The sequence below is a fragment of the Parambassis ranga genome, chromosome 2 (genome assembly GCF_900634625.1).
Source record: "Parambassis ranga chromosome 2, fParRan2.1, whole genome shotgun sequence".
Lineage (NCBI taxonomy): Eukaryota > Metazoa > Chordata > Actinopteri > Ambassidae > Parambassis > Parambassis ranga.
The window spans coordinates 43,318,405-43,346,404 of record NC_041023.1 but is presented as its reverse complement, the minus strand read 5'-3'; the positions used below and the strand labels follow the sequence as shown (position 1 = coordinate 43,346,404).

Here is a 28,000-nt window from a genome sequence, read left to right as displayed (position 1 = left end):
GCACCGCAACTCTCAGGAATCGGAGCCCCCTCGGTCCCGTCCATGGCCATTTCGGATCCAGGCTGGAGCAGTTTCCTGGACGATAGAGGGAGGAGCTTTGGGCATTTCTGGAAGTCGGAGAAACAGCCAGTCAGAGCCAGCCAGCATCTGAGCCAGCGTAAAGAACTGGAGCAACGGTGGACGAAGACTCGGCTTGTGTTTGGATATAATTTCAATATTCTCACGCACAGACGGGTGGATGCAACAGAGCCGCTGTGGACATGAGCGTGAAGGTCTTCCATTTGGGCTCGCTAAGCTGAAGCATATTGCAGCCCCGGTCACATTACGTTATTTCGGTGGGATAAGCCATCTGTGATACACTGGGTGTGCACAGCGCAATAACGGCGAGAGCCAACCGGTGATTCCATCGATAGCTAGCACATATTATCCCAGCTAGCCAACCATTTTCGAGAGACCCGTTAGCTTGCGGTGAAAGGAGCATCTTTATCGTTGCGGGAAGTGTGTCCGTGGATGCTGCTGAGGGAGACCCACACCAGACAATATCCAGCAGTGAGATTCAAACCCGAGGCATGCAAGGGGGGGTGTTTTTCAGCAAACGAGCGAGGAAATCTCCACGCCCTGGGGTCTGCTCTGTGGTTACTATTTAGCTAGCTTTCTGGCTAGCTAGCCTTCCAGGAGTCGCTCAAGAGAAGGTGGGGCCGCAGAGTGACAGTTTTGGACACTAGCTAATGTGGCTAGCCGGCTAACTTGGGACTCTTGAGTGGCCACTGGTTTTTTCCTTTCCTGACATTAGTTTTTTTTAATTACCAGTAGTGCATAGTGCGGCTGAATAGTAACCCCATTTAGCCACAATATAGGTTGTCATTGATTCCTGTGTAAGTGGGCTATCTTGAGGAGAGCATCCTCCCTTACCTGTATGACTATGGCGGACGACGACGTGCTGTTCGAGGATGTCTACGAGTTATGCGAGGTTATTGGCAAGTAAGTATCGTGTCTTTTATTGTTTTGGGCAGGGTATGCATATTTTTTTTTTTATCATCCCATTTTCCACACACATCACAGCTGTAAACGTTTAGATGTCCCTATGTTTATGGATGAAGTGAGGCTGTTACTAACCTGTATTTTTAATGACAGAGACACAGACTGTATTGACATCATGGCCTCTGTGCAGAGAAGTTAATAAATGAGTCCTAACATATTCCTGATGACAAGTTAAAATGTGATCTGCTTAAAACATCTGCTGCTTGTGCACACCGATGCCAGATTGTGCTGATAGTGAGCTGGAAGCAGGACATGTGGAATAATCATCAGGCTGCATGTTCAAAAATGTACAGCAGGCAGGACCTCCCTTCCCCTAAATTCTCCTGTTTAACTGTAGCCAAATGGTATATAATTGCAGACACACTGTCGGGCAAAGCCCTCTGTCTGTGGTGTTTTGTTCAGGTGTGGTGCTTGCACATAACGTCCAGGGGCCATGTCTGAACACACAGATGTGTGATACATCTGTGTGTTCAGACATGGCCCTTTCACACTCTCCTGGATGTGAGGCGGGAAGGCTACATGCCTGTGCTACCCGTCAGTCCCCTCCCCCCTGCAAAGCCTCCCTTACTGAGGAGGTCTGAGGGTCCATTAAGTTTGTTGAAGGGAAAAGAGACACACACACACTCTCCAGACCCTCAGGCCCTGTTCTTTATCCGGAGTTTTCTTGTTGCCTTGGTTACTAATTGATGGTTGGACCAGGACTTCTACCTTGGGAGTCCCAGGAGAGAGTTTTAGGGATGCAGATCATACATTTGTGTGGCTTACTCTATTTTATTATCAATATTTGTAGTCTACACACACATACAGGTAAATAATTACATTATAATAACCTCTATCAAGAGTTAAAAGCAGTGGCGGGCAGTTGTGCAGGCATGGTCACACAGTCCGGTAAAAAAAATGAGCAAACAATAGTTGAGGGTTTATTTTAAGCTGTTGTAAAGAAGTGCAATGCAATTTATGTTACACAAAACAACAACAGAAAATCCCTGTTATCCAGCTAGTTCTTTTGTAAGACTGCAGTTGATGGATCAAGTGTGTTGAGTCCTGGTGTCTTGGGATGTGTTGCGGGAAGAAGAAGGGGGGGGGGTATAATTTTTCCTCAACCCTGGAGTGGGAGAGGACGGAAGGCTGAAGCAGATCAATGGAGACAAGTGGAGTTGGGAATGTGATGGCCCTGAGGCTATGGATATAAATAATGCCGGCAGACATTGACTGCAGCAGTCTGCCATCTCCCACTTTTGTTTTTAACCTTGTGTTTTATTGTCAACTCTACTGTAGGCAGTGGGCAGCATGGCCTACAGCTGAAACCTGAGCACAGTAATTAATTAAAAATTGCTTCCATAATGGAAAGCAGAATTTTTTTTAGTATTAAGTGAAACACCTTCTAGCTTTCATAGCACACATTCCTTTCAAATGTCTGGCCCAGTTAAGTGTCTTGGCCAAGGACACAACAGGATGATGATGGGCTGTAGATCAAACAAATATTTTTACAATTAGCGGGTGAGTCATAGCTGCCAAACAAATTGCAGCAAAATTATATCCTGGATTTTTTTTTTCTATTCCTTCGTCCAATCAACATGATTTATCAAAAGTGTTTGAGGTAAAATTATGGAATTATGTAGGATCAGGTTTTTTTGCCCTCGAGTCCGAGTCCGAGTGATTTTAATTTTGAGTATCTGCCGATACCGAGTCCCGATCCGATCCTAGCAAAACGTGTGTGTGTGTGTCTAGAGCGCGAGATTTCACACACCCAGCGGCTCATCGAGGTCTCGAACCAGGACCTCACGCGCCAAAAGCGACTGTCATACCCCTACACTACAGGACACAGAGCCACCCTGCACAGAAGGCGTTAACTTTGAGAGTCCTAATAAATATATTCGAGTCCTGATCGGGAGGTAATGTCCAATTCCGATCCCCGATTTCCGATCATGTGATCGGATCGGGACATCCCTAGAAGTATGAGTGGGTGAAATGAACTGATCCCTAATAACAATTCATCCCTGATCTTCTCCGGCTATATGATGTAAGAGTTGTCATGGTGATTGGTCTCACTTCATTGGCTGAGCTTGCTACTGTTGTATACACGCGTGTCTCTTAAGGACCTTTGACCTCACCTCCCTTCGAACTTGTACATAAACCCTTTTAACCAGCCCACCGCCTATAAGACTTCTATTGTGTGTGCAGAGAAGTCGTCTATTATTGTCCCCTGATCAGCTTGTGTCTGATAAGAGCCGTCTGGTTGGGTGGGATTGAGAGCACCAGGGAGGCCATCACTGTCCAATCATCTCCTCTAAATGCAGGTTGTGTAAAGAGCCATGTTTACCTTGATTTCCTCCGAAAGACAGTTAGTAGACAGTAGTTTCTGCTTATAAAGGTTTTAGAACTGAGAGCCAAAGTACAAGAAGTCAAAAAATATTCCAACTTTTAGACCTCTAATTCATCAGGGTATGTTGTTGCATGGCAACAGTAAGAGCCACATATGTGTGTGTCGACTTCCTATAAAGACACAGAGACAATTTTTTTTACAGCTCATGCATGTAAATGTTCATTCAGCTCTACTGTGATTATACTAGACGTATTTCAGCAGAGACAGGTCAGGTGTCAGTTTAACTTCTGACTAGATTAACTGCGGTGAAAAATGACACAGGCTGTTAAACAGGCACTTCCACTCGGTGCTTTATGTGTTCATTGGTTGTAGTTTACACTATGGACATGTGATGAACATAACACAGAAACCTTTCACTCTGGCGATTTAATCCAGTTCTGTCTGCAGACATTCAGTTTGAATAGGAGTTTGGCTGTCGAGTAGCAGTGTGGAGTCACAGCACTCTTTATTTCAGCCCTGGGGTGCTCATTAGAGCCAAGGATATTGGGATGTGAGACTCACGCTAAACCAGTGAAGTGATCTGTCCTCTGGCTTGTTTTGAGTTGGATAATTAAATTGCTTGGGCAACATTTAGATCTTAAATTTTCATTGATTGCTGTATAGTTCTCAGTGGTCTAATGATGATTCGCCCACAAACAGATGCAACTTTTGGCATGCAAACCAGAGTAATTTGCCACAGGAAGGCCATATTGTCTACCTATCAGGTCTAAATCAGGTGTAATGTGCAACATCAGTTAATATTGTTGAATATTGTTGTTTCTAAATGCATAAAATTTGCAGTAAATTAAAATAACTTTTACTAGTATGTCATAAATTTTATGAATCGGTAGGAAGCAACCACTTCATTGTCCTGAAACTGGACACTGCTGCAGTTCCTGCAGGGATCAATAAGGTATCACATTACAGTATGTCATGTAGCCATCAGCTGTTCAGAGACATTTTTGCCGTTAAACGCTTGAACGCTTGAACGTAAAATGTTTGCGCTTCTTCTTTGTAGTGTTTTTTTGTTTTTATTAGAGCATGAGTATTCCTTTGTGTCTACATTAGATCATCCTCTTAATGTTCAGTACTGTTAAGTATTCTCCTCATAGCTGCCCACACACACAGCAGATCAATAGTTGTGAATGGATAGTGTAAAGTAAAGCTTTCTTTGAGACTACAGTGCAGACTCTACGGGGGGAGGTTACAACAATCCTGGATCCTCTTCTATGCTTATGTGAAGGAAAAGGATTCTCTGTGTTTAAACCTCTTGAGGTTATCCCTGCTGTGAATTTCAGTTTGTTATTACTCGTGCTAATATTTACGGTTGTTTCACCATTTTTGCACATGGAAGCACGCTGGATAATTGATGCTAAGACACACACAGATTATGGTTGAACATGATATTTCAATCATAACTATTAATATTAAGTTGAGAGCATAAAACTGTGGAAATATATAAATAGATCATTTTTGATCTGTGTGTGTCTTTTAGTATCAGTAAAAACTTTGTTGACACTATTTAAGAATCACCTTTTTAGGCCGCCATTTGTTGTTTTGTATTCACTGCACTGAGGCGTGATGGTGTGGAGAAAATTAGAAGTGCAGACTTGTTGATGATGATGATGATGATTACCAGAACCAGCTAAGATGCAATTTACCTGCCTGGGTATTAGAGCCTAGGCCTGACCAGCACCAAGAGTAAGCCATCCTGTACTTATTTTCCAAATTTAAGGACAAGCTAACAGAGATATATGGTCTAAGAGCAAAATGCTGCTTCAAGCAAAGATTGTTGCTCTCAGGAGAGCAGTACTTGTGATGATATGGAGTCGGCACCTACAGATGTGTTCTGTCCCTGTTTTTTGGGGGGGGGGGGGAGGGGGAAAAAAGGACACCTCAGAGCCAGATTTGATGTTAAAATGTACCTTACACTCAGCATTTGATTTACATACAGCAGGGAGCTGAGATGATCTAAGGAGCAGTCTGTAAAGATTGCCACTTCGGGCTAATGTTTGATGACTGCTGCTGTCGGATGTGAGCCATGTGTGGGCGTTTTGTATGAGCCCACTCAGCACAGCTGCGGTGATGTCAGTATGGCATGTGGCCTCCCTTCCCCTTCACACTCAAGCGAGTGCACACAGACGTTTCTACTGTCTTTGTGAGGACACTCCTTGACTTGAATGCATCCCTGAGCCCCTGCCGAACCACAACCTTAAAATGAAATCTGAGATCTCAGATAAAAAGTGTCAGAAAGAATTAATTGGGCAAAATGTCCTCACCCACATTGTCTCTTGTCACTTACAGTTAATCGCTCTCTTTTAATGCCCCTGCTATATCTATTCTGCATGGATAAATTGGCATAAAATGAGTTTTTTATTCCACTCGATAAGATGACTTTCATTCTGTTTCATTAAATTAAATCACAGCTGCAAACTTTTTCCCCTTGCAACCAACCTAATATTAAAAAAAACATTTCAGGAATCAATTCTCAGTTCAGCTCAGTTGAATAGACAGCCAAGATTACAGATGAAGTTGATGCATAAAATCTGACAGGTTTACCCAACCCTACCTCATTGCTTAATGGTGGTAGCGACTTTTATTGACAGACATTAGATCAGTGCTAATATAGCCCTAACCACACTCCATCATTTGTATTCATGTGGTTGCAGCCTCTTGATTTCCCTCACCTGAACTTCCACCCTTCAAGCACAGATCTGGAAAGATTGTAGGGTTAGAACTGGGGGTGTCAGAAGCTCCATCATGCCTCTCAAGCAGCACCACCCACACCTCCCATATTTAACGTACAAACACAGCTGCTACAGCACGTCAGCCTTTGGAGGGCAAAGGTCAGCGGGGTGATGACATTATCCGCAGGATTCCTGTGGACTCTGAAGGGAAGAGTGTTGTGATTTTGCAGTTTTACCCAGTGTGCACATGCTGGTTGTGTTTGTGTGGATGGGCTAATCATTGCAACAGATGTGCACAACAAATTGGCAACAATTCCCGCCACATGCGCAGACACTCGAACTGCAACGCTTTTACTGTGTTTTTAAACACTGCCTTTGTGAGGGAAGTTAATTTGCTAATTCAGTTAAAGTAATGCCCGGTAATGACCGCCGCTTTGCTTCAGAAAATTGGTGTGACGTCTCCAGTAGCATTGGTTGTAACACTGAGGACTGTAGAACAAAGCGATGTAGAGACAGCTGTAACACAGCAGGGGTGTGTGTCTCTCAGTGGGCCAGGAGACATAAAGTGTGTGAATGTCTCGACTTTCTGTGCCTCTTCCTGCCACCGATTTAATAAAGTTTAATTACTCGGCATTGCCATAAAGTTCTGTGAGACTTAACAAAAGACATCGTCAGGCAAAATGTAAAAAATCATTGGTTACTGTCCAGCATTTGTTCAGCATTTATTCTATATTTGCTTTTAATATTGGAAAAAAAATGAATCTATGTCTAAGAATTGTTGCACTAAACCAATTTATTAAGGGCTACTCTATACATCATTGATATGAACCTTTGATAGAGTTACTGCTGGAAACATGGGTGGAAAACACGACTTCTATACGTGAGCCACAGTGCAGCTACATAAGGAGACACACATTTTCAGTATATGCCACCTCCTTTGCCAGAAATAAACTGTGTAGGGTAGATCTCACTTGCACAGGTCTGTATATTAAAGCTTTTATTTTAGCTTTTACAGCTGCGCTGCACCACACTGCTCTGTAATTCCCACTGGCACGAGCATGAATGCTACGAAGCGTAGCTAACCACCCACTGTAAATCCAGAATATTCTCAGAAACAACGCTATGTCTGCTCATTGCACTTGGCTGGAGTGTGTCCATTATTATGTGTACATGTCTCTACACTAAGTGCTAAATGAACTCACAACGATTCCTGTGTTTATGTGATTTTGTAAGAGTCTGTGTCAAACTTGGCTTGTGTGTGTCTGTGTGTGTTACAGAGGTCCCTTCAGCGTGGTGAGACGCTGCATCAACAGGGACACTGGCCAGCAATTTGCTGTAAAGATCGTGGATGTGGCCAGCTTCACCTCCAGCCCTGGCCTCAGCACAGAAGGTGAGAAACACGGCAGACCTGCTTTTCACAGTGGCAGCGGCTAATTCTTGTGTTGTTGTGCACTTGGGACACCATATGGGTGGGGTTAACAGAATCAGGGCAGGAGAGCATCTCTGTCACAGGGAATTACACATGCAAACTGCTGTACATTGGAAAGGATAACAGACTTTTGCTGTTATGTAAAGCTCACCCATCTCATGGGTTAAAACAAATGTGAAGAATGATCTGCAAATACAGTTTGGCTCGGATATCAAACACCAAGCCACACGGAGTGTTTGATAAATAAATGAGGCATAATGTCACACAAACTGTACCCAGATGAGTAATATGTTGGAACTGCATGTGTTTGTCTGTGTGTGTGCGCGTGTCAGTATGTGGTGGTTGGCTTGTCATGGTAGATATGTGTGTTGTTGTTGCGTGCCATGTCTCACCGTGTGGTTTCGTGCTTTGTCATGCTGAGGGCTGTGAGTTTAAAAGGAAAAAGAGCTCATAGGTGTGTGTGTGTGTGTTGGTGGTGGTGGTGGTGTTGGCGTTCACTCTGTGCCATCTGTGACACCCCAGTCAGAGATTAGCCTGGCAGCCAATAACAGCAAGACGAGGAAGTGACCCAAGGGAGGAAAAACAGAAAGAGAGGAGCTCTACACCAGTGTTTCCCAAACCAAAGTCTGCAGCCCGGCTAATTTTGGTGCTAAATTTATTCACATGGACAAATAAACCACCTACATTAAAGGGTTGTTCTTACCTCAGAAATATCTGAACCACTTCAGGCATTCGTCCCCTGTGGTCACCCAGAACATTTAGCTTTTCCACACTTTGTGATAATGAGTAGGTGTGGAAGGCTTAAAATAGACAGTGTCAATAATAATAATAATAATAATAATAATAATAACATATGCAGTCTTACCATCGTTATATAACCTGCTAATTGCATATTCTTTTTAAAGCATGCCATGGCCAATATTTAAAAGTCCTGAAGTGCATCATGGTGAACATTTCACCCATTTTAAAAAGGTACAGTAAGCAAGTTGGCCTCTCGCAGAGAACTGGAACCCTGCCAGATTGAGAGAGCGGTTTTCTGAGACCACATACCTTCGCTTATTAAAGAAAAAAATCTGTATCAGCATAACGTGAGTGAGAAGGAGACGGAGCGCCAGGCTGGGCCAAGCTACAAGCTGGCAGGCTAACATTTGGAGATCTGTCTGAGAGAGTGGATGGAAGATTAATAGTGTAATTAAGAATTTAGGAGCATTGAGCAAAAAGCAAAATGGGTGAGAGTTTGTACATTGTTGATGAATGTCAAGCATGAACTAGCACGAACCCTAAATCACCAATGTATTGAGTCTCAGGGAAAAATGCAATAGTGCAATTTGCGATATTATCGGTTAGATGTGTATTGAAAGTTTAGGTAATGAAAAATAATGGAAAATGTGATTTATCTGTACGTCAGACAAAGTGACTGCTGTTGTGCCGTTTGAACCCCCTAACAAAGTTCTGGGTGAAATTATTTCACATTACATCACACAGCCTAGTCGAGCCTTCATTGTAACAATTGATTTGGAGTAGGCACAGTAAACGGCTTTGGTTTCATTCACACTGTTCCAAGTCTCTCTTGCCTCCCTCCCTCCCTCTGTCTGAGTGGTTTCCTCGTCAGTGTGAGGACACTGGGCAGCATTGTCGAGCTCAAGAACAGATACTCGATGAGACGAGTTAGGACGAGTGTACAGAGGAGAGGAGAGAAATAATGGAAGCAAAGGGACAAGAGAATAGGGGGCTCTGTAGCGGGGACACAGCGTCATTTCTCTCTGTTGCATAATGATACTGGTCTGTCACGACACAAAGAGCATGCACACACACTCAAGATCAGTCGACTTGGAGATGGGGAGTGGAGTGTATAAATGAGGTTTTCATGGGCCGAGGAGCTCAACAGCAGCACATTACGTGTGGCAGCTTGATTCAGCAATCTCAATTTTTAAGAAAGAAGGCCATAGCAGTCTTTTCCCATCACTATTGTTATATTTAATGAGGCAGTCAAAACATCAGGAGTTCCACAGAGTTGTATAGTTAATTGTATTTGCAGCATGATCTGGATGCTGTGATAATGAGAGGGGATGATGTTGGTGAGAGTAAGCCAGATGTGCATTTAAATGTGCATTTAAAATTGTAGTCTAGTGCTACCATCTGCTGATGCTTGTATTTATGTTGAAAACCAGCTTGTTAGCTTGTTTATCTGTCAGCTCAACATGTGAAAACTCCCTGCACTCTACCGAGAAGGGGATTCCTCTCCCTGAATGAACCGCTCTGTAACTCCCCCTGGTGGCAAAAAACAGAGGCTCACGTGCACAGTACTAAACTGAACACTAAACACAACCACAATGTGCAGTTTGGTCAATTTTAGTTAAAAAATAAATATTTTCATTATACTACTCTACACTTTTTTTGGCAGTAGAATAAAGTACAAATAGCCCTGTGTGCAAAAATTGCCTTTTTTATGTTCACACCTCACAAACCTCACAAACTTGTAATTGTACTGTGGTGCACTAACCAATGTAATGTTGTTCTGCCAGATCTGAAACGAGAGGCCAGTATCTGCCACATGCTGAAACACCCCCACATCGTGGAGCTGCTGGAGACCTACAGCTCCGATGGCATGCTCTACATGGTCTTTGAATTGTAAGTGTGCACCACACATTACACAACCAGGGTTTGATATGTTGTATATGCGAGTAAAAGGCACAGCAGGAAACACCACCACCACTACAGCTGCTGATCAATTCAACGATACTAAAGCTGCTTTCAAGAATAGATGAGAAAATAGACACTCTGTGGTTACCTGCCGGAAAGTAGACAAATAACCAGCCACAGATTCGCAGATGGCTCTTACTGCTAATTTCACACGCCAGCATTATACACCCACTTGTTGGGGTGGTTGCAGACTTATTAGTGTAATTGACAGAAACAAAATATGTGCGATAACTATATATTTGAAGATTTAGCTAGGTGTATTATCATGCATATACTAACTAAACAGATTATTGTGCACCATGGATCCAGATTTTACAAAAATTTGACAGTTCCCTTGTTATTGTGCACCTACAATGTAAAGTATGTACGTTTTATATATATTAAAAAAGGACACATTACGTTTAGGTGATAGCCTTCTACTCCCCCGTCTTTTTATATATATTTCTGAATTAAATTGCCTGGTTAATTTGTGTACCTCAGTGTGGAATTTTATGTTGTAAATCTTCCTCTCTCCCTCTGAAAGCCTCCACAGGGATGAAAAGGCTGAAAAGTGCTATAATGAAAATGCATTTCCTCTGTTTACGCAAGTGATAGCAGGTCATAAAATTGCTCCCTGATGAGTGACGTTTTATGCTCACAGTGTTAAAGAGTATTTTCTGAATTGCTGGCTCATTGTTTTTGGTAAAAACCGCTCTGTATTATAAGTAGACACGCCCTCTCTTCCTCCTCTTCCTCTCAGTATGGATGGAGCAGACCTGTGTTTCGAAATTGTCAAGAGAGCTGATGCTGGGTTTGTCTACAGTGAAGCAGTGGCCAGGTAGGACACGCACTCTGGGAACGTGTTTGGATATTAATGAAGCTTGCAGATGTACTAAGTGATCTTCCTGTTTCTGCATTCTGTCCATCCAGTCATTATATGAGGCAAATTTTGGAGGCTCTTAGGTACTGCCACGACAACAATGTGATTCACCGTGATGTAAAGGTGAGACTCTGCACTGAACCTTCCAAATGTTTCACTGAGCTCACACCAGGGGGCTGTATAGACATAAATCCGCCTATACCACAGTAATTGCCTTTCATTCTGAGAAGGTGGTTATCTACAGCATCAATGGAGTGATATAAAGGTCAAACAACATACCAAGAAACTCTCTGTTGACATCTTTGGTATTCACTGTATAGCCTTTTTTCACCCTCTGCAAACCAACTTGTGGTTTGCAATTAGGTGTCTCTGAAAGATTTGAGCAGCCATCTGGTTTTGTTAGGGGGTTTTATGGCCAGATTATCAACCAGTGACTCCCAACAGGATTAGCCATCCAACACAGGTGACACACAACCAGGCCAGATGGAGTCCTGAACCAGGCTTTTGATCCAACACAGCTACATTTGCAGCAGAAAAGTGCAAATGTAGCCGTGTGTGTCAAACCTTTTGAGTGTCAGAGGGAGAGATTTGAACTATTTAACACACAATTAATAATAAAAAAAAATATACACATTTACTTTTCTTTGTCTTAGGTAGTACAGTACAAACTACTTATTTTTTTATGCAAAAGTTAAACAAAAAATACATTTTTACAGTGTTTATAAAAGACACAAATATGTATTTTTACACTCTTCGTGCTAACTTGATTTGTAGTCAGTAAGACAGGCCTGTGTTCATTGTTTGCCAGTAGGTGGCAGTGTGGTCAGTTCTATGCGGCGGAGGTTGGAGTTGATGACGCAGATACTGGTTCGTGGGGTGAGTGAAGGGTTGTTAAGGTCAGGCAAAGCCATTGGCACAGACTGCCGTCTGGAGTCCATCGTCGAGCTGTTCGATGTTGCGTCATTGAGGAAGGGAAAGCGGTGGCCGAGCCGGTGTCCAAGTGCTTGAAGGGCAGTTTTGCGCACAGAGCCAGATAACAGAAAGTACATAATGGGATCCAAACAGCTGTTAAAGGCAGAGAATAGCAGCATCACCTCATTGATGGTGTCCACCTGCTGAAGGGTCTCACACCGCACCGAGTCGCTGATTTGGGTGAAGATGTAGATGGGGCGAAAAGCGTGGTAAGGCCCGAAGCAGACGGTGAACAGAAAGAGGACGAAGAAGGACTTCTTGGCGGTGCGATTGTACTTCTGCGAGTTAGGGAGGTCAGGTTTGTCCCGGGACACCCTCAGCAACTGAGAGGCAATTTTGGCATATGAGACGACCAGCATGATGAAGACAAACCAGAAGAACACCACTAGCACTGCATTGAAGTAGGCTTTTCCTGTGGCTTTGAGTCTCCGCTTGTACTGGAAGCACTGGTTAACATCCTCTTTGTCCTCTGCTGTGGCGATCATAGGCACCAGCCCCATCAGCGACAGACCCCACAGAGTGCCACAGGCCACCCAGCTCCATGGCTGACTGTGCCCCCACAGTCTCATCCTCATGCCTCTCCGTGTTCTGCCTTTCCCCTTCAACCTCAAATACCTGTCTAAGCTAATGAAACCCAGTAAGGCAATGCTGATATACATGTTCATGTAGAATAAATTCCCCACAACTTTGCAGGCGACAGCTCCCAGCTCCCACTTGTTTTCATTGATATGGTAGAACACTCTGAAGGGCAGGCAAGCCAGGAGGACCAGATCCGCCACTGCACAGTTGATGAGAAACACCCTCACTGAGTTCCGGCTAGAATGCAGAAAAAAGAAGACCCACAGAGCAAAGAGGTTACCCACAAGCCCAAAGACGAAGAACAGGGAGTAGAATAATGCCAGTGGCAGGCGGAGGGAGCTGTCATCCAGCCTTTGTAGACAGTCTGTCCCGTTGTTGCCTGTTGTTAAGGCAGAGGGAGAAGGAGTAAGAGAGGACAGAAAAGGCGTAGAAGCAAAAGTAGGATATGAGGAGTTGGAAGCTGAAAAAGTTTGCGTGAAAGGAGAAGCAGAAGGGAACATAGTCATTGTGGCAAAGGCTTGATGACGTCAGAGGAATCTCTGCAGGGAAAAAGAGAAAAAACCTTGTTACTAAATGATTCAAAATTTGATTAAAAAAAGGCTGAATTAAAGACACTGAATGTAGGCTAGAAATGCACAGACAGGTGAGTAATATGTAGGCTGCACGTTTAAAGGTCACATGCATAATTCTCATTTCTGTGAAATGGAAACACCGTAGTTTGTGTTACTCCATGATGTCTGTACAAAACTCATTTTCCCCAACTTTATGAGAGAGCTTGAATCATTTTAACTCCACAAACGTCCAATGCTTCCACATTAATTCTGATTTCATCGTATTGCAATAGAGCCTGGGGCTGTGAGTTTGCAGCCGACTGCTACGCACAGATGTTTGGATTAAGGCAGGAGACTTACCCTCAATATTTCTTCCGTACGAGACTCGGCACAGCTGCGCTTTCGATGTTTAGGAATGTGGAACGAGAAGTGAGAACTCAGGAGTCCAGAGTGTATTCTCCTCCATCCAGTCTATGCAAAGACCTTTTGAATTACATAGACTTAAGAGGCATAAACAATAAAACTAAAATCTTTTTTTTTTTGTTGCTATCTTCACCTTCCCTGCCGTCTCAGAATGACTCATAAATCCTGCAGGCTCGTCTTTTTTTTTTTAGCACTCCTCCCAGTCCAGCTCTTAGCTCGCAGCTTGCCTTCAGTCTTCACTCTTGCCTTCCCATAGATAGTCTTGTTTGTCACTGCTCTTGGCTCTGCCTCTTGTTCTCTCTCTCTATCTCACCCTCTCTCCCCATCTCAGTCAACACCCCTACGTTCTAGTTACGAGAAGTTCAAAAATGTGAAGACAGGAAATGTGCCCACCACAACCAAGCATCGCTACTCATCAAGTTTCTGATATTCTGTCATTAGACTTTCTTTTAGACAACTTGACTTCTTCTATTTTTTGCAGCACATTTGTCTTCAGAAATAAGAACTTGACATTTCGAACTTTGCACGTAAAAACTATATATATATCCTTTTAGTGGGTTGCATAATTTAAACCCTTCCAAGTTTCCTCTGTTTGTATCATTTGGATCAAAGTTCAAATGAGTGTAAAGTTAACCATGTCTGAACTGTAATTTTCTCCTTACAACCTAAACACCAACAACTGCAAGCGTAAATACACACTGCGATATTAATCCTGTATAAATAGGTTGTGAAAGCAGCGTAAGCAGACACACTCTCAACCACATGCAGACTTTGATATATTTACATAAACTCCAGATAATGTGATTCGATTACACAGTAGCACAAAGATGCTGTAAAAGCAATGACATTCTAACATCATGCATCTCCCACAGTGCTTAATGACCCTGCATGTACATGGTAAGTTCCTGTTTGTCATCATCATCATAATAAAATTGTGGTTAGCTTTGTGCAAGTTCTCTTCTCATTGTGAAAGCACTGCACTAATCAGCGGTTCCACATGTGGGTTCTTGCACTTTTGCACACACACACATAGCAAAGCAATTGCTTTGCACTTTTTTTCAGTCATCAGTCATTTTTTTGTGATTTAGGGAATAGTTCTTCATTTACCTGACTGATTTCATTCATTACATATGTGTTATTCTCTTCCAGCCTCATTGTGTGCTGTTGGCCTCGAAGGAGAACTCTGCTCCAGTGAAGCTGGGAGGTTTCGGAGTGGCAATCCAGCTGGGAGAGTCTGGTTTAGTAGCTGGAGGTACATCAAGGCATTTGCTTCATGAAACTTAAGAAAACCAAAAAGTAGATTATACGTTCATTTATGGTGACCAGAGAAAAGGGACCACAAACACTTTTCACCACTTCCTGGTATTTTATAGAATAAGCATGTACCTATTTTGTCTTCAGGTCGAGTCGGTACTCCCCACTTCATGGCCCCAGAGGTTGTCAAGAGGGAGCCATACGGAAAACCGGTGGATGTGTGGGGATGTGGTGTCATCCTGTTTATTCTCCTGTCTGGCTGCTTACCCTTCTATGGCACCAAGGAGCGCTTATTTGAGGCCATCATTAAGGGGAAATACAAAGTGAGGTTTTACAATGTGTGTCAGTGACAAAAGAGACAAAAGGAATCATGGCGTGACTGTTCTTTTTCTCTCTTTTGACAATCAGTCAAATGTCAGTGAGGTGATGAATGAAGACAAATGTCAAGCGTCTTCAGTATTAATTTCCTGCTTTGTGTGCTGACACAGTGAGCAGTAGTTATCTTGCATCAATTAGCTGCTTTTTTTTATTCTTCTTGTCTTCTCTATACCAATGTTTTGTCTCTCTCTATGTAAGTACAACCTTACTTTGGTTTAGTTTAGTTAACTTTCCTCCTGTGTGTGTGTGTGTCCAGATGAACCCACGGCAGTGGGCCCACATCTCAGAGAGTGCCAAGGATCTGGTGAGACGTATGCTGATGCTGGACCCTGCTGAGAGAATCACCGTTTACGAGGCCCTCAACCATCCCTGGCTGAAGGCAAGATCACAGAAACACAAATGTACATGGTGTTAGTATGTTAAAGGTAGGGCAGGAGATTTTGAAAACTCAGTGAGAGTCAGCCAGATTTGGAAAGTAAACACACGCCCCTTTCTCTCGGAGCTCACCCCGAAGCCACGCCTCCCAATCACATGGACGCCGCACATTACCTGAAGACGAGCTGCGACTTCGTCTGTGACTTCGACCATCATGCACGTACCTCTCTGGTGCACGCAGAGTAGGAAGAGAGTGACAACCAGCCAATACTCCACGCAGGGTCCACCCGGAGGATTGGCTGATGTTTTTAGTGTTTTATAGCTTCCACAGATGATTAATATTCTTCGTTTTGAAGCGAAACTGCCGAACTAATCGATTGCTATCGGATTGTAAAGAGAAGTTACACTAATTTAACAAAAAGTGCATCAGAATAAAATCTCCTACCCTACCTTTAAGTACAAGTTAGGAGCTCTTACTTCAACTTGTCTTTTTTAGATATGAAAAAAGGCTTCATATTTGACAGCCCAAAGTCACCTTTAGACCACTGATGCTGACACTAACACACTTCCTTGTGCTTGAAACCACAGCGCCACTTTCACATCCGCTCAACTACTGCTTTATGGTGTGTGTGTGTGTGTGTGTGTTTGTGTGCACACATGCTTATGTCTCCTTATGTTTTGTGTATATAATTTCAACAACTGCAGGAGAGGGACAGGTATGCCTATAAGATCCACCTGCCCGAAACTGTCGAACAGCTGAGGAAGTTCAACGCCAGGAGGAAGCTGAAGGTCAGCACAGTGTTGATTCACATTCACTCCTATCGCTCTGTACAATCCTTTCTGATGACCTAGATCCATTTGTGGAGAGAGCGCGGCCTGTCCTCTTGAGGCTCCACAGACTTATACACACACCTCTCTGCTTTGTATCCCAGGGTGCCGTGCTGGCTGCTGTTTCCAGCCACAAGTTTAATTCCTATTACGGCGACCCTCCCGAGGAGCTCCATGACTTCTCAGATGACCCCACCTCCTCAGGTAAGTGACACAACACGTTTTACTTCAAAATGTTTTAGCAAAGTAAACAAACGTGTAAATTAAATATGACCCGTTTAGTATTAATATTAATGTAAGTACAGGGTTGATGTGGCAAAGAGCACAACCAGGATGTTCCATCTCTAATGGGTTATGATTCAGTGTGTCAGTGTAACAGCAGCTGTCGGTGCAGAACTTCCCCTCTTTAAACGAAGACAGATGTTGCCCAACAGGCTCACTTCCCTGTCTCAATCATATACTTTCATTTCCTGTGATAAGAAGACCACAGGCTGTAGCTGTCAACACCTATTAGCATATAAACACCACTCTGTGTACCTGTCATTAACAATTGTACGCAGTGCATTTTAGCAAGTGGCTTTTCACACTTTGTGTTTGCTTTTATATGCAGCGGCTGCGGCCAGACTTTTTTTTTGTGTATGTACTTTTGCTGAAGCTGGCAGTCTCTTGCAGTCATGCTTCCTGGTTTATTTTTGCACTTCAGACATGCTGCTGTCATTGACTTTACAGTAGTGTAGTAGACCTCATCAGTCTCAGGTCTAGCTTTAGTTGCTGACTTTGTCTCTGTTGCTGCTCTTTCTTTATTTCCCCTCCTTGTCCTTTTACTGCCTGCCTGCCTGTATGCCTTCCTTCACTGCTGGCCTTCTTACTCCTTGTTCTCTCGTTTTTTTCTCTCTCTCACTCTGAGGTGTTAAATCTGTAGTTGCTGTAAACCTCTTCTAATCTCAGCATCTCTTTCTTTTGTGCTGTTTTTCTTCTGCTCTGCTGTCTCTAGGACTGCTAGCTGCTGAAAGTACGTATCCCTTGCCCCACGCATAGATTTCTGATATGTAATATCATTGTCATGACGTCACTTGCTCTTTAGTTGCTTTTTAGCGTGGGTGCTAATCTAACTCTGTCTCTCTTTTAAGAAACCCTTTTTTATTTGATGTGTATGCTTCCTTTTAACCTGTGAACATGATAATCTATTACATGTACTAAAAACCACAAAGCTCAGTATGCATAGGGTACAATTCTTACTCACAGAGCATGCTGACTCATCAGGGTTTATGGGCTAAAGCTCATTTTCTTCATGCAAACTACACAGACTGCAGACTGTTTGTTTCCCCTTTCTGACAGCTTGAACGATTACTCAAACTGTCTGTGGGATAAAAGCTAACCTAACCTAGCTTGGGCCCTAAATGAGCAACATTGTTGATCCACTTGCTGCCTACATCTCAGCCTCAGAGAGTAAAAGTCTGACCATACAGCACCTTAACTTCATATATCATATTTACATTTTGATTGCATTGTTCTGGGGTGTACTGCTCTTAACCCATCTTCCACACTGTGATTTTCTGAAATGACTTTCTTCTGACTTTCTGCTGTATTGATACCATGTACCGCTGTTTCTCTGGTTTTGCTGCATGTGTGGGCGATGCAGCAGGTACTTTGGGGTTAAATAATAGTTCTGAGTGTTTGTGTGTGTCTTTTTATTGTGTTTGTGATTTTTTTTGTGTGATGTTTCTTTCCTTTTTGCCTGTTTGTGGATGTGTCTGTGGGAAAAGTTCGTACTGTGTTTGCATTTTGTGTAGCACTGCTTGGTATGCTTGTTAATGTTTTTTTTTATGATTACATCTATGTGTGTATAATTCACATGTGTGTGTGTGTGTGTAGGGGCAGTATCGCAGGTTTTGGATAGTCTAGAGGAGATCCATGCGTTGACAGACTGCAGTGAGAAAGACATGGACTTTTTGCACAGTGTCTTTCAGGATCAGCACCTCCACACCTTGTTAGACGTGAGTAGACCACAGGGCTACCTGCCATGCAGAAAGTATCCAGCAGATGTCATGACAAAACCATGTTATTAATAAACAAATGTTTTATGTTTCAGCTTTATGACAAAATCAACACCAGGTCATCCCCTCAGATCAGAAATCCTCCCAGCGATGGAGTGCAGAGAGCCAAAGAGGTGAGGGGGGGAAAATGTCGCTCAGCGGATCTATGACCAAAGAAAGAAACAGTTCTACGACACCTATAATATTTTCCTCACCAGGTACTGGAAACCATCGCCTGCTACCCAGAGAACATGGAGGCCAAGGAGCTCAGGAGGATCCTCACACAGCCGCACTTTATGGTGAGATATTACAGCACAACACACACTTTTGGTTTTAAATTGGGATTATGTGAGTAAGTATAATTAACTACGTCAGAAGCAGGGTTCCTTTGACAGTCCCACGTAACTTGCTTGGCCACAAAGCTGCTTAGCACCTGAGCTTGGCAAGCCAACAGCCAGGGTTAGGCACATGCAGGAAAAACCAGTCAAGAGGCAGGAGCATCAGAGCAGCATGGATGCATAAACCTCCATGTTGATCAGGTAGAGTGTAGTAGACGAACAGATGGAGAGGGATACTATTGACAGACCTGAAGACCTGAAGTTGGATGAATCAGTGGTGGCTTTCGTGAAAAGGTATAATATTGTTTAAATTGTGTTTCTGTATGAACTGCTTATTTTGGCTGTAGCTCTACTGCTTTGATTTATTGAGAGTCATTTTGATACTGGCATCATTTAGCTGGGTTAGTAACACAAGAAGTGGAGGTGCTGCTGATTCAGGCTGTGACACATACTGAGGCTGTCACGCCTTCTGTTTGATTCAATCCAATTAGCCCGCCGCGCTCTCTGACCTGACCGGCTGGAAATTCCACGCTGCCAGACAGTTAACGCTGCTGCTAGCAGAATGCCTGTCGAGGGGTTTAGCATAGTAGCACCCAGGGGGGAAGTATTCCAGCCTTGACTGTGTACTGTATCACCACACATATGTTTGCCATGCATCTTTAGTGACAGATATTCCCAGTTTGTGCAGGTTGTTGTCATGATGAGCAGATGTGATCATTTGACAAGTTCATTTTTGTGTGTTTGTAAAAACACGTTGTGTGTCATGATTACTGCCCAAAGAGGATTAGTGTAAGCCACACTCTTTGTAACACTATCCCCACACACACACACACACACACACAGTGACACTGTGTGGAATCTTCTTCCACTCGAGTGGGATTTGATAGTATTTACGGGTTATACACACAGGCGAGTTTTCTAGGCTAACACAGGCCAACTTGGGATTCCATTCACAAGTCGGATTTCCGACAACCCGCAGCCAATGTTTACAACTCTGAAAACATTGTCATGCATGCGCAAGATGACATTGACATGCTCTGTGATGGCTGACTATGCACATCCAGGCTCTACTGCAGACCCATGATGTGGTGGCCCATGAGGTCTACAGCGACGAAGCATTGAGGGTCACCCCTCCACCTACTTCGCCATACCTGAACGGAGACTCCCCGGACAGCACCAACGGAGACATGGACCTGGAGAACGTCACCAGGGTCCGCCTTGTCCAGTTTCAGAAGAACACAGACGAGCCTATGGTGTGTAACAGGCAAACACACACACACACAAGATTCTGTTGTAAACATGCTGTTATAATCTGACCTTCTGTCTGTTCCAGGGCATTACCCTGAAAATGAACGACCTCAACCACTGCATTGTGGCCCGTATCATGCACGGTGGCATGATTCATAGACAAGGTACGCATCTAGAGGGAGGCACGCAGAGCGATTGCACACACAATAATGAATTCAGAAGGATGACATCTCAGCAGCTCGTTGGCGCCTATTTCTTTGTGAAGAATTAATGTTTGAACACCCATGAACCTCATTTGTAGCCTTTATTAATTCATTATTTCCCCACTCCAGGGACTCTGCATGTAGGAGATGAGATTCGAGAGATTAATGGCATCAGTGTTGCTAATCAGACAGTAGAACAGCTTCAGAAGATGCTGGTAAGTCTCTCAGTTTTTTATTAGATGTGAGTTTTTTCAGTCATAATTCATACGTTGTTTCCCCTTTTCACGACAGAGGGAGATGAGAGGAAGCATCACCTTCAAGATTGTACCCAGTTACCGATCCCAGTCGATGTCTTGCGAGGTGGGAACCCGTCACCAAACGTTTGGCTTTTTTTCCTCATATTCTGTTTGGACTATAAAGTGTTTATTTTGTGTTTCCTTTTGCAGAAGGAGTCACCGGATGTGTCTCGACAGTCGCCTGCAAATGGTCACGCTAGTGTCACCAGCTCCATCCTGGTATGTTTCTGCTTCACCTGACAAAGACATAACAGCAAGCTAGCGAGATAGAGATGTGTAACCATCAAAATAAAAACCCTACACTATCTGAAAAGATGTTTTTGTGGTCCCTTTTAGGACCTGCCTTCCACGATCCAGCCCAAAGGCCGCCAGGTAAGAACCCCCAGCTCCTCACTCCACCAACTTTTAAGTGTCTGCTGTTTCCTTTGCTCGAAAATTTTGCTGCGGTCATCCCTACAAGTCAGGTCTGCATGTCTGTATGACGTGTATGTACTTTCGCTATTCTGTTTGTATTATTTACATCCAGTATTAACCCACCATAGCAGGGCCTTGTGATTCAATGGTAAATAATGACGGGCGAACAGATTTCTGTCTGCTGCATGATGTGTTAATCATGCTCCAACATCTCACACACACACATGAAATGCAGACATTGTATAATTACTCCAGCATCCAGATACGGGTCCCTCATCACATTTCCTTTGTTTATACCCCCCTACATTTTCTACTGCATGATATATATGTGTGTATGTGTGTGATGCTCTCAACCCCATAGATCTCCAGACCTGCTATCAAAGACAAATTGTTCATTAAGGTAAGATGTATCCAAGTGGCCCCCTATTTACAAGTAGATTCCCAATTCCTCCCAACCCTGCCATTGCAAAAGTTCAGTTCCTCATCTTAGTGGTTTTTAGTTCCCATCTCAACTATCAGATCTTAGCACTCATACTGGCTCACCAGTGCACATAAAGGGGAACAAAAAATGTGTCAATAAAACACAGACACAGACAGAATACAGACACTTATCATCCTCCTGCTTATCAACCTAAATGAGTTTTTTTTTGTGTGCCTTGGGGTCTTGATGATGCCTCTTCTCATGGCCACAGCAAAATCCTGTGCCACCGAGTCAGCACCTATAAATATTCTGTGTCATGTTCCTGCTCTTTCAGATTTATGTCCGCGCTCAGTTTGAGTATGACCCGGCAAAGGATGACCTCATCCCATGTAAGGAGGCAGGCATTCGCTTCCGGGTGGGTGACATCATTCAGATCATCTCTAAAGACGACCACAACTGGTGGCAGGGAAAGTTGGAGAACACCAAGAACGGCACTGCGGGCCTCATCCCTTCACCTGAGCTGCAGGAGTGGTGAGTTTTTTTTTTTTTTTTTTAAATGACAGAAAACATCAGTTCCATCTGTGATGTAACACACCGTGTGTGACATCTTCAGGCGTGTGGCATGTATAGCAATGGAGAAGACCAAACAGGAACAGCAGGCCAGCTGTACCTGGTTTGGCAAGAAGAAGAAGCAGTACAAAGACAAATACCTGGCCAAGCACAACGCAGGTAAGGCAGCACACACTGCCGCATGCTGACGGAGAGCAGAGATGCGCTAACCACAGCCACTAATGCTAAACAGTGTAAGACGTTCAGGATAAATATTCATGATCTGATCTAACTGTTGCATGTTGTGTGTTCTCCCTCAGACAGACCACTGTCTCAGTTTATTTCAGTGACTAACAGCTTTTGGGCTTTAACAAGTTTTTGTACTGTTCTCTTATTTTTTGTTGAATTTGTCTTCTTCTATGGTGTGTTTTTATTAACCCTTCCGCTCCTGCCCTTTGTCCATATTTCATGCTGTCTCTTACCCACTGACATGGCTGCATGTAAGTAACTCCAGAGAGCTGGCTTTCAGCTTCTGTGTTTTATCCTTATCTCCTTTTTTTCTGCCTCTGTCGTCCTCCTCAACGTCTCCTTGACTTGTGAATGACGGCCGCTTTGTTAGAGTCTTCATTATGAGCCGCTTTGCTCTGGTTTGTTACTAACAATGTAATTCAAATGGAACAAGATGCTTGTCAGCTTGATTCTGTCTGACCAAGGTCAGTGCAAATAAGAAGGCTCAATGCTTTCTTAAGGCGTTTGGCCTTCATCGGGTCTTCTCTGTGCTTGCTTGAACTAGCAGTTGCCATACATTATTTGAATAATTCAGCTCCAAACTTTAATGCCTGAGAATTCTAGGCTTGATTTAAGCCACAGGGACAAAACATTGGAATTAATGTTAACCTCAGCATTAGCATTGCCTGCTTAGCCTCTGATGCTCTATTTATTTTGTAAATAAATCATGCTTCAAGATAGAATAGATGTCACCCACTGTGATTTTTATGGTGCTAATTCTGTGTTTACTCTTGTCATGCAGTGTTTGACCAACTAGATCTGGTGACCTACGAGGAAGTGGTCAAAGTCCCGTCATTCAAGAGGAAAACGCTGGTTTTGCTGGGTAATGACCACATGAAAAGTGAAGTTCAGGGTTGTGCAGGGTTCGATTTATTGTTGTTATCCTCACAGGGTTTTTTTTTTCCAACACATACTACACTAGGACACTTTCGTTTTGGTATAGAACACGGATATGTCTCCGTGTTTTTACTGCTGGACTGACATGTTGTCCGCTTTCATGCAGGCGCACATGGAGTTGGTAGGAGGCACATCAAGAACACACTCATCACCAAACATCCTGACCGCTTTGCCTACCCCATCCCTCGTAAGAACACACACACAAGTAGCCAAAGCAGACTCTTTCATTCGATTGATTACATAACATCCCTAATCCTCGTCTGTCTGTCTGTCTGCACAGACACAACTCGGCCTCCGAAGAAAGATGAGGAGAACGGGAAGAACTATTACTTTGTGTCTCATGACCAGATGATGCAGGACATCAGTAACAACGACTACCTTGAGTATGGCAGCCATGAAGACGCCATGTACGGAACCAGGCTGGAGACTATCAGGCAGATTCATGTCCAGGGAATGATCTCCATCCTAGACGTGGAACCACAGGTAAAAGGAAGCTGTACCTAATTTTGGTAATTGGTTAGTACAGTAACAGTTTGTCTAAAGCTGGATCCATACTCCGCGAGACAAAGAACTTTCTCCCCCGTGCAGACGTTACGCCCACAAAATGACGTCATTTTTTGTCTCTGACCGCCCGCTGTTCCGCACTCTTGTGCACAGGGTCCGGGCCGAACTTTTTCTTTCAAGGCTGTGCGGCAACCATGCTGTGATTGGTCGGAATTTATTGTGGGCGTGATGAATGTGGAGAAGCGCAAGGGTTTCAGGTGCAGAACACACAGACAGAAGGAGGAAGTACAGCGACGATGGACAGTTTAGATGAGCAGCTGGCAAACAGCTCCTGGAAGGAGAAACACGGCGCACAGAGGAGAGCGTCTGTCCAAAAGGTGGCGATATAAAAACTAATCCCAGTATCGATCACGGCGTTACAGTGGCTCGCGCACATTAAACACCAGGAGGCGGGATGTATTATTGCAGACAGTCATCCACACGTTCACAGAGTTAAACTCACACAGACCAGAGGTCTGCTACAGTCAGCTACACTGATCTTCTATCTATTGTCATGCTGTGCGCCCTCTTCCCTGAACATTATCAGCTCGTTAGGCCAGGTAACCACGACTGTGCTCACAATTTGCAATACAATTGCATTGTCATCCTTTTGTGTGTGATGTGCGCTGCGTAGGAGGGCCGTATGAGGAGTTCTGCACACACACGTCTCGCGGAGTATGGTACCTCCGTGCCGAAAAGAACTTTTTCTTCTTTTTGGAACAGCCTTAAGTGGCATCACCTTATTGAGTTTATATCCTCCAGGCACTGAAGATCCTCAGGACGGCTGAGTTTGCCCCCTATGTTGTCTTCATCGCAGCTCCCACCATCACCCCTGGCATGACTGAGGTACAGTCCCACACACTCTGCTTCCTCTCCCGCTCATTCTATTGGTTCAGGTTCACTTTATTTCTACTTTCTTACTTACTAACTCCACACTAATAGTCACATTGGCTAATTGGTGACGTCTTTTCCAAGCTCATTTTTTTTTGTAATTGCATGACGTCTGAATTGCCTTAATGTGTTTTTGTGTCATCCTCTCTGTTTCTCTCACTGCACGTGCCCTGTTTGCTTTAAGCCTGTTTTTTATTTTCTTTGGCATGCCTGTTTTCATTTGCACCCAAGATCCCAAAGTGGTGCAGGAAACTGCCTGTAAGTACTAATTTCACCGCTCATAGTTGCAGATGGTAGAGAAGCATGTCTGTGGCGTCTGTGTTTCCCCCTTGTTCTTTCGCATTTTGTGCCAACATCTCTCCTACCTCCTACCTATCGTAACCCATCACTAAATCCACTGTTTTTGTTTCCAACGCACCACAAGGACGAGTCTCTTCAGCGGCTGCAGAAAGAATCCGAGATGCTGCAGAGGACCTACGCTCACTATTTCGACCAGACCATCATCAACAATGAGATCGACGACACTATTCGCCTGCTGGAGGAGGCCGTTGACCTTGTGTCCACCACTCCTCAGTGGGTCCCTGTCTCCTGGGTCTACTGACATACAATCAACAGCAATGAGCTCATCATCCAGAACCATCCGTCTCCGAGCTAACGCAGAATCTAAACTTTGTGGAATCACGTCTCTCATCAGGATCACGTTTCTGTAGATAAACTGTTGAAAAAGAGGGAAATGAAGACTCATCCTGCCCCCACCCCTTTTTCTCAACAGCCTCAAAGGCATATTGTTGTGTACATATATACATATATATATATAAATGAAAAAAAAACTAAGTGAATATGGTTCTGTCCTCATATAGTTGACGAGTGAGGAGTGTCGGGGCAGTGTAGTAGATATTTTGTACTTTTCTTTTGTAAATGATGGATGGATGGTACTATTGGAAAGGCAATAGCGAGCATGACCGTAATACAGTCTTATGGGGGTGCCTGTGTGTGTTGACCCTTATAAGGCACTTCTTGTGGTACTCTGTGTCCTCCTCTCCGACTTCCCCCCCAAACTCCTCGGCTCCTGTGACAAACAGGCCGAACTTTGAAGCACATTAGAAGCTGCTATAGTGGCGACAAGTAACTCCCTCAGCTCCAGATGCAAGTTTGAGAGAAGCAAAAAGCACAGGAAACTTGGCAGTTTCTTTCTCCCTCCCTGCTGTTATTTATTTCACCGGCCCTCTGTGCCTTTCAGTTTGTTGAAGGAGCACACTGCATCCCTCTATGCTGTCTTTCCCTGTGTTGCTGTAGCCTGTTGTTCTTTCCAACCTCTGATGGTCTTTGTTTACATCTCAGTTTGCACAGAAATGGACAATGAAGAAAACGCATCGTGTCGCCTCGGGTTTCATCGTGTCTGGCCTCCTCTCTCTGGCTGTCTTTTTACCCTCCCCCCCTCCCCCTCATACATGAAATGCTAATCAACTGACCAGGAACATCGTTCTTGCTATGAAAAAAAAAAGCACTGACGCCCACCACTAAACATGGCTCCTGAACTGGATTACAAAAAAAAAAATGGAAAAAAAAAACACAAAGGAGAAAAACTGCCTTTTCAGAGCCTCGGGGGAAGAAGTCGGTAACACCTATGCACACCCCTGGATTCTGCCAGGCAGACGCCACGACGACCATTCTCTTCTCCTCAGACAGTGAGCCATGCTTGTTAAAATGAAAGTGTTTATAGGAATGTTTGTGTGGAAGGGTAGGGCCTCACGTAGGTGGGATGAATCCAATCCTAGAGCCACCATTTTGGAACTGTTAACTGTTGTCTTTAAAAATATAAGGAGTATTCTTGTTTTGGAGGAGAGAAAAATAACAAAATTTTGTGTGTAAATGTTTCAATGGTGCGTACGTCATACGAGTGAAATACCAAGAGCCAGTGTATATTAACCCTTAAAAAGAAGCTCAGTATGTGACATAACCTCTTGACACTTGACTACAAGAGGCACAACACTCTCCCCTCCTGCAGCGTGCTCCACATCTGATAAAGGCTTCAGACAATAAATCTTTGAACCTGTGGTGAGGCTGCTGTTGTGCCACTTTGAGTGAAGTGTTTTCATTTCAAGTCCTGTGTAAATTACCTCTGCAAATGACAAAAGCAGCTCTTCTGTATGAAATGTTGTTCTTTTTTTGTTATTTCATTTTTAAAAAAAAATATATTTCCTTTTACGTGTTTAAAGTAAATCGCCTCGTTCCGTTCTTTAAGACAACACAACAAACACTGCTCAAAGAAGTAAAGGGTGAATCTTCATTCATTACATAGTGAGAACCAAATAACATTAAAATGATCAATGTAAATCTAAATTATTAACCCATGGAGGTCTGGATTTGGAACCATACTCAAAGTAAAAGTGGAAAACAACATTACAGGCTGATAGAACTGTAGTGGAAGTTTCTCAAGACAAGTCAGAATGAGGCTCAGCAGTTAGTGGATGGATGTGCTCGATTGGATTTAGGTTGTGCAAATGGAATGGAATGGTGGAAATGCGGCAGTTATCAAGACAGCCCCTATAAATAAATAAATAAAGGAGAGGTTCTGTGGTTCTGACCACAGACCGTGTCTCTGCTCTCATCCTTTCTGCCTGATGTTTGCTCACTTTTGCATCAAACTGTTAAACATATTGAGCTATATATATATATATATATATATTTTTTGTGTATCGTGACATGGCCTAAAAGACTTTAACCTAATCATCTTTCCAGCAGGTGCACCCGTTTGGGTTTGGATCATTTCTAAATACGAGCTTTAATTTTAATTTGTTTGTCACTCCACACTGATTTTTGGCTTTGGCTGATAACACATTAGACAGACAATGAATATAAACTAATGTTTAAACTGCATATACATGTATTTAATCACATATAGACTGTTTGACTACTGTTTATTACTGACAACCAAACCAGCCCTGATCATTCTGCTTAGATATACTTTAATACCAAAGAGGAGGAAATTGTTACTTTATAGATTTAACATTTTCTCCAATATTAAAACACTCAACCTTTACCTTCCTTCTTTTCTACATTAGCAGAGAAGAAAGCAAGCAATTGTTTTGCATCTTGGTCCTCAAGCCAAAGTCCTTAAGAGACATGTTCACATACTTTACTTTAAAATCTAATTTTAACACACAAGGTTTAAATGTACAAACAAGACCAAACTGAAATTTTCATAACACAGTTTTAATGTGTTATTTCACAACATGACATTAGTACAAAAGGAAAGTTTCGTTGGCTGGTACACGATGACACCGTGGCGTGACGTCACCGAAAGGGCCCTGGAACACCTGGAAGAGATGAAGGAAACAAAAGGTTAAATACAGCATCAGTTAATAAGTCAAAACAGAGACTGTGTTTTAAAAGGCTGCACTCACCATTCCCTGTGAAAGACCTCAGTCT

At 43.4% G+C, this 28,000-nt stretch overlaps 2 protein-coding genes across 7 annotated transcripts; one reads left to right on the top strand and one right to left on the bottom strand.

Moving 5' to 3' along the window:
* Positions 1-5: 5 nt before the first annotated feature.
* LOC114447795 (peripheral plasma membrane protein CASK-like) lies at positions 6-26,170 on the top strand. 6 transcript variants are annotated; one of them, XM_028424271.1, is made up of 29 exons: positions 6-981; positions 7,371-7,483; positions 10,048-10,153; positions 10,965-11,042; positions 11,135-11,207; positions 14,759-14,861; positions 15,011-15,186; positions 15,498-15,620; positions 16,322-16,405; positions 16,549-16,648; positions 17,439-17,456; positions 18,087-18,089; positions 18,320-18,441; positions 18,537-18,614; positions 18,699-18,779; positions 19,883-20,071; positions 20,152-20,230; positions 20,399-20,484; positions 20,561-20,629; positions 20,716-20,784; positions 20,902-20,937; positions 21,341-21,379; positions 21,735-21,931; positions 22,014-22,129; positions 22,995-23,060; positions 23,241-23,321; positions 23,415-23,617; positions 24,440-24,523; positions 24,993-26,170. In XM_028424271.1, exons 1-29 carry the CDS (start codon positions 917-919, stop codon positions 25,167-25,169), a joined length of 2,814 nt encoding a protein of 937 aa, XP_028280072.1. In that variant the 5' UTR covers positions 6-916; the 3' UTR covers positions 25,170-26,170. The 6 variants fall into 6 exon arrangements, with proteins under 6 accessions (XP_028280072.1, XP_028280064.1, XP_028280099.1 ...); XM_028424263.1 differs by having other exon boundaries at positions 22,980-23,060; XM_028424298.1 differs by lacking the exon at positions 21,341-21,379.
* Positions 11,742-13,879, bottom strand: LOC114447825 (probable G-protein coupled receptor 34). The gene is made up of 2 exons (XM_028424319.1): positions 13,547-13,879; positions 11,742-13,174 (listed from the first exon to the last, which is right to left on the bottom strand). The coding sequence occupies exon 2, from the start codon at positions 13,139-13,141 to the stop codon at positions 11,879-11,881; it is 1,263 nt and encodes a 420-aa protein (XP_028280120.1). The 5' UTR covers positions 13,142-13,174; positions 13,547-13,879; the 3' UTR covers positions 11,742-11,878.
* Positions 26,171-28,000: the final 1,830 nt, after the last annotated feature.

What these genes read in the sequence shown, in the direction of transcription:
- LOC114447795 (XM_028424263.1), top strand. Translation starts at nt 917, where the DNA reads ATGACTATGGCGGACGACGACGTGCTGTTCGAGGATGTCTACGAGTTA. An exon ending in TGATTCACCGTGATGTAAAG is followed by an intron (nt 11,208 to 14,758) that starts GTGAGACTCTGC and finishes ATTCTCTTCCAG; the next exon opens with CCTCATTGTGTGCTGTTGGC. An exon ending in TCACCCCTGGCATGACTGAG is followed by an intron (nt 24,524 to 24,992) that starts GTACAGTCCCAC and finishes ACGCACCACAAG; the next exon opens with GACGAGTCTCTTCAGCGGCT.
- LOC114447825 (XM_028424319.1), bottom strand. Translation starts at nt 13,141, where the DNA reads ATGACTATGTTCCCTTCTGCTTCTCCTTTCACGCAAACTTTTTCAGCT.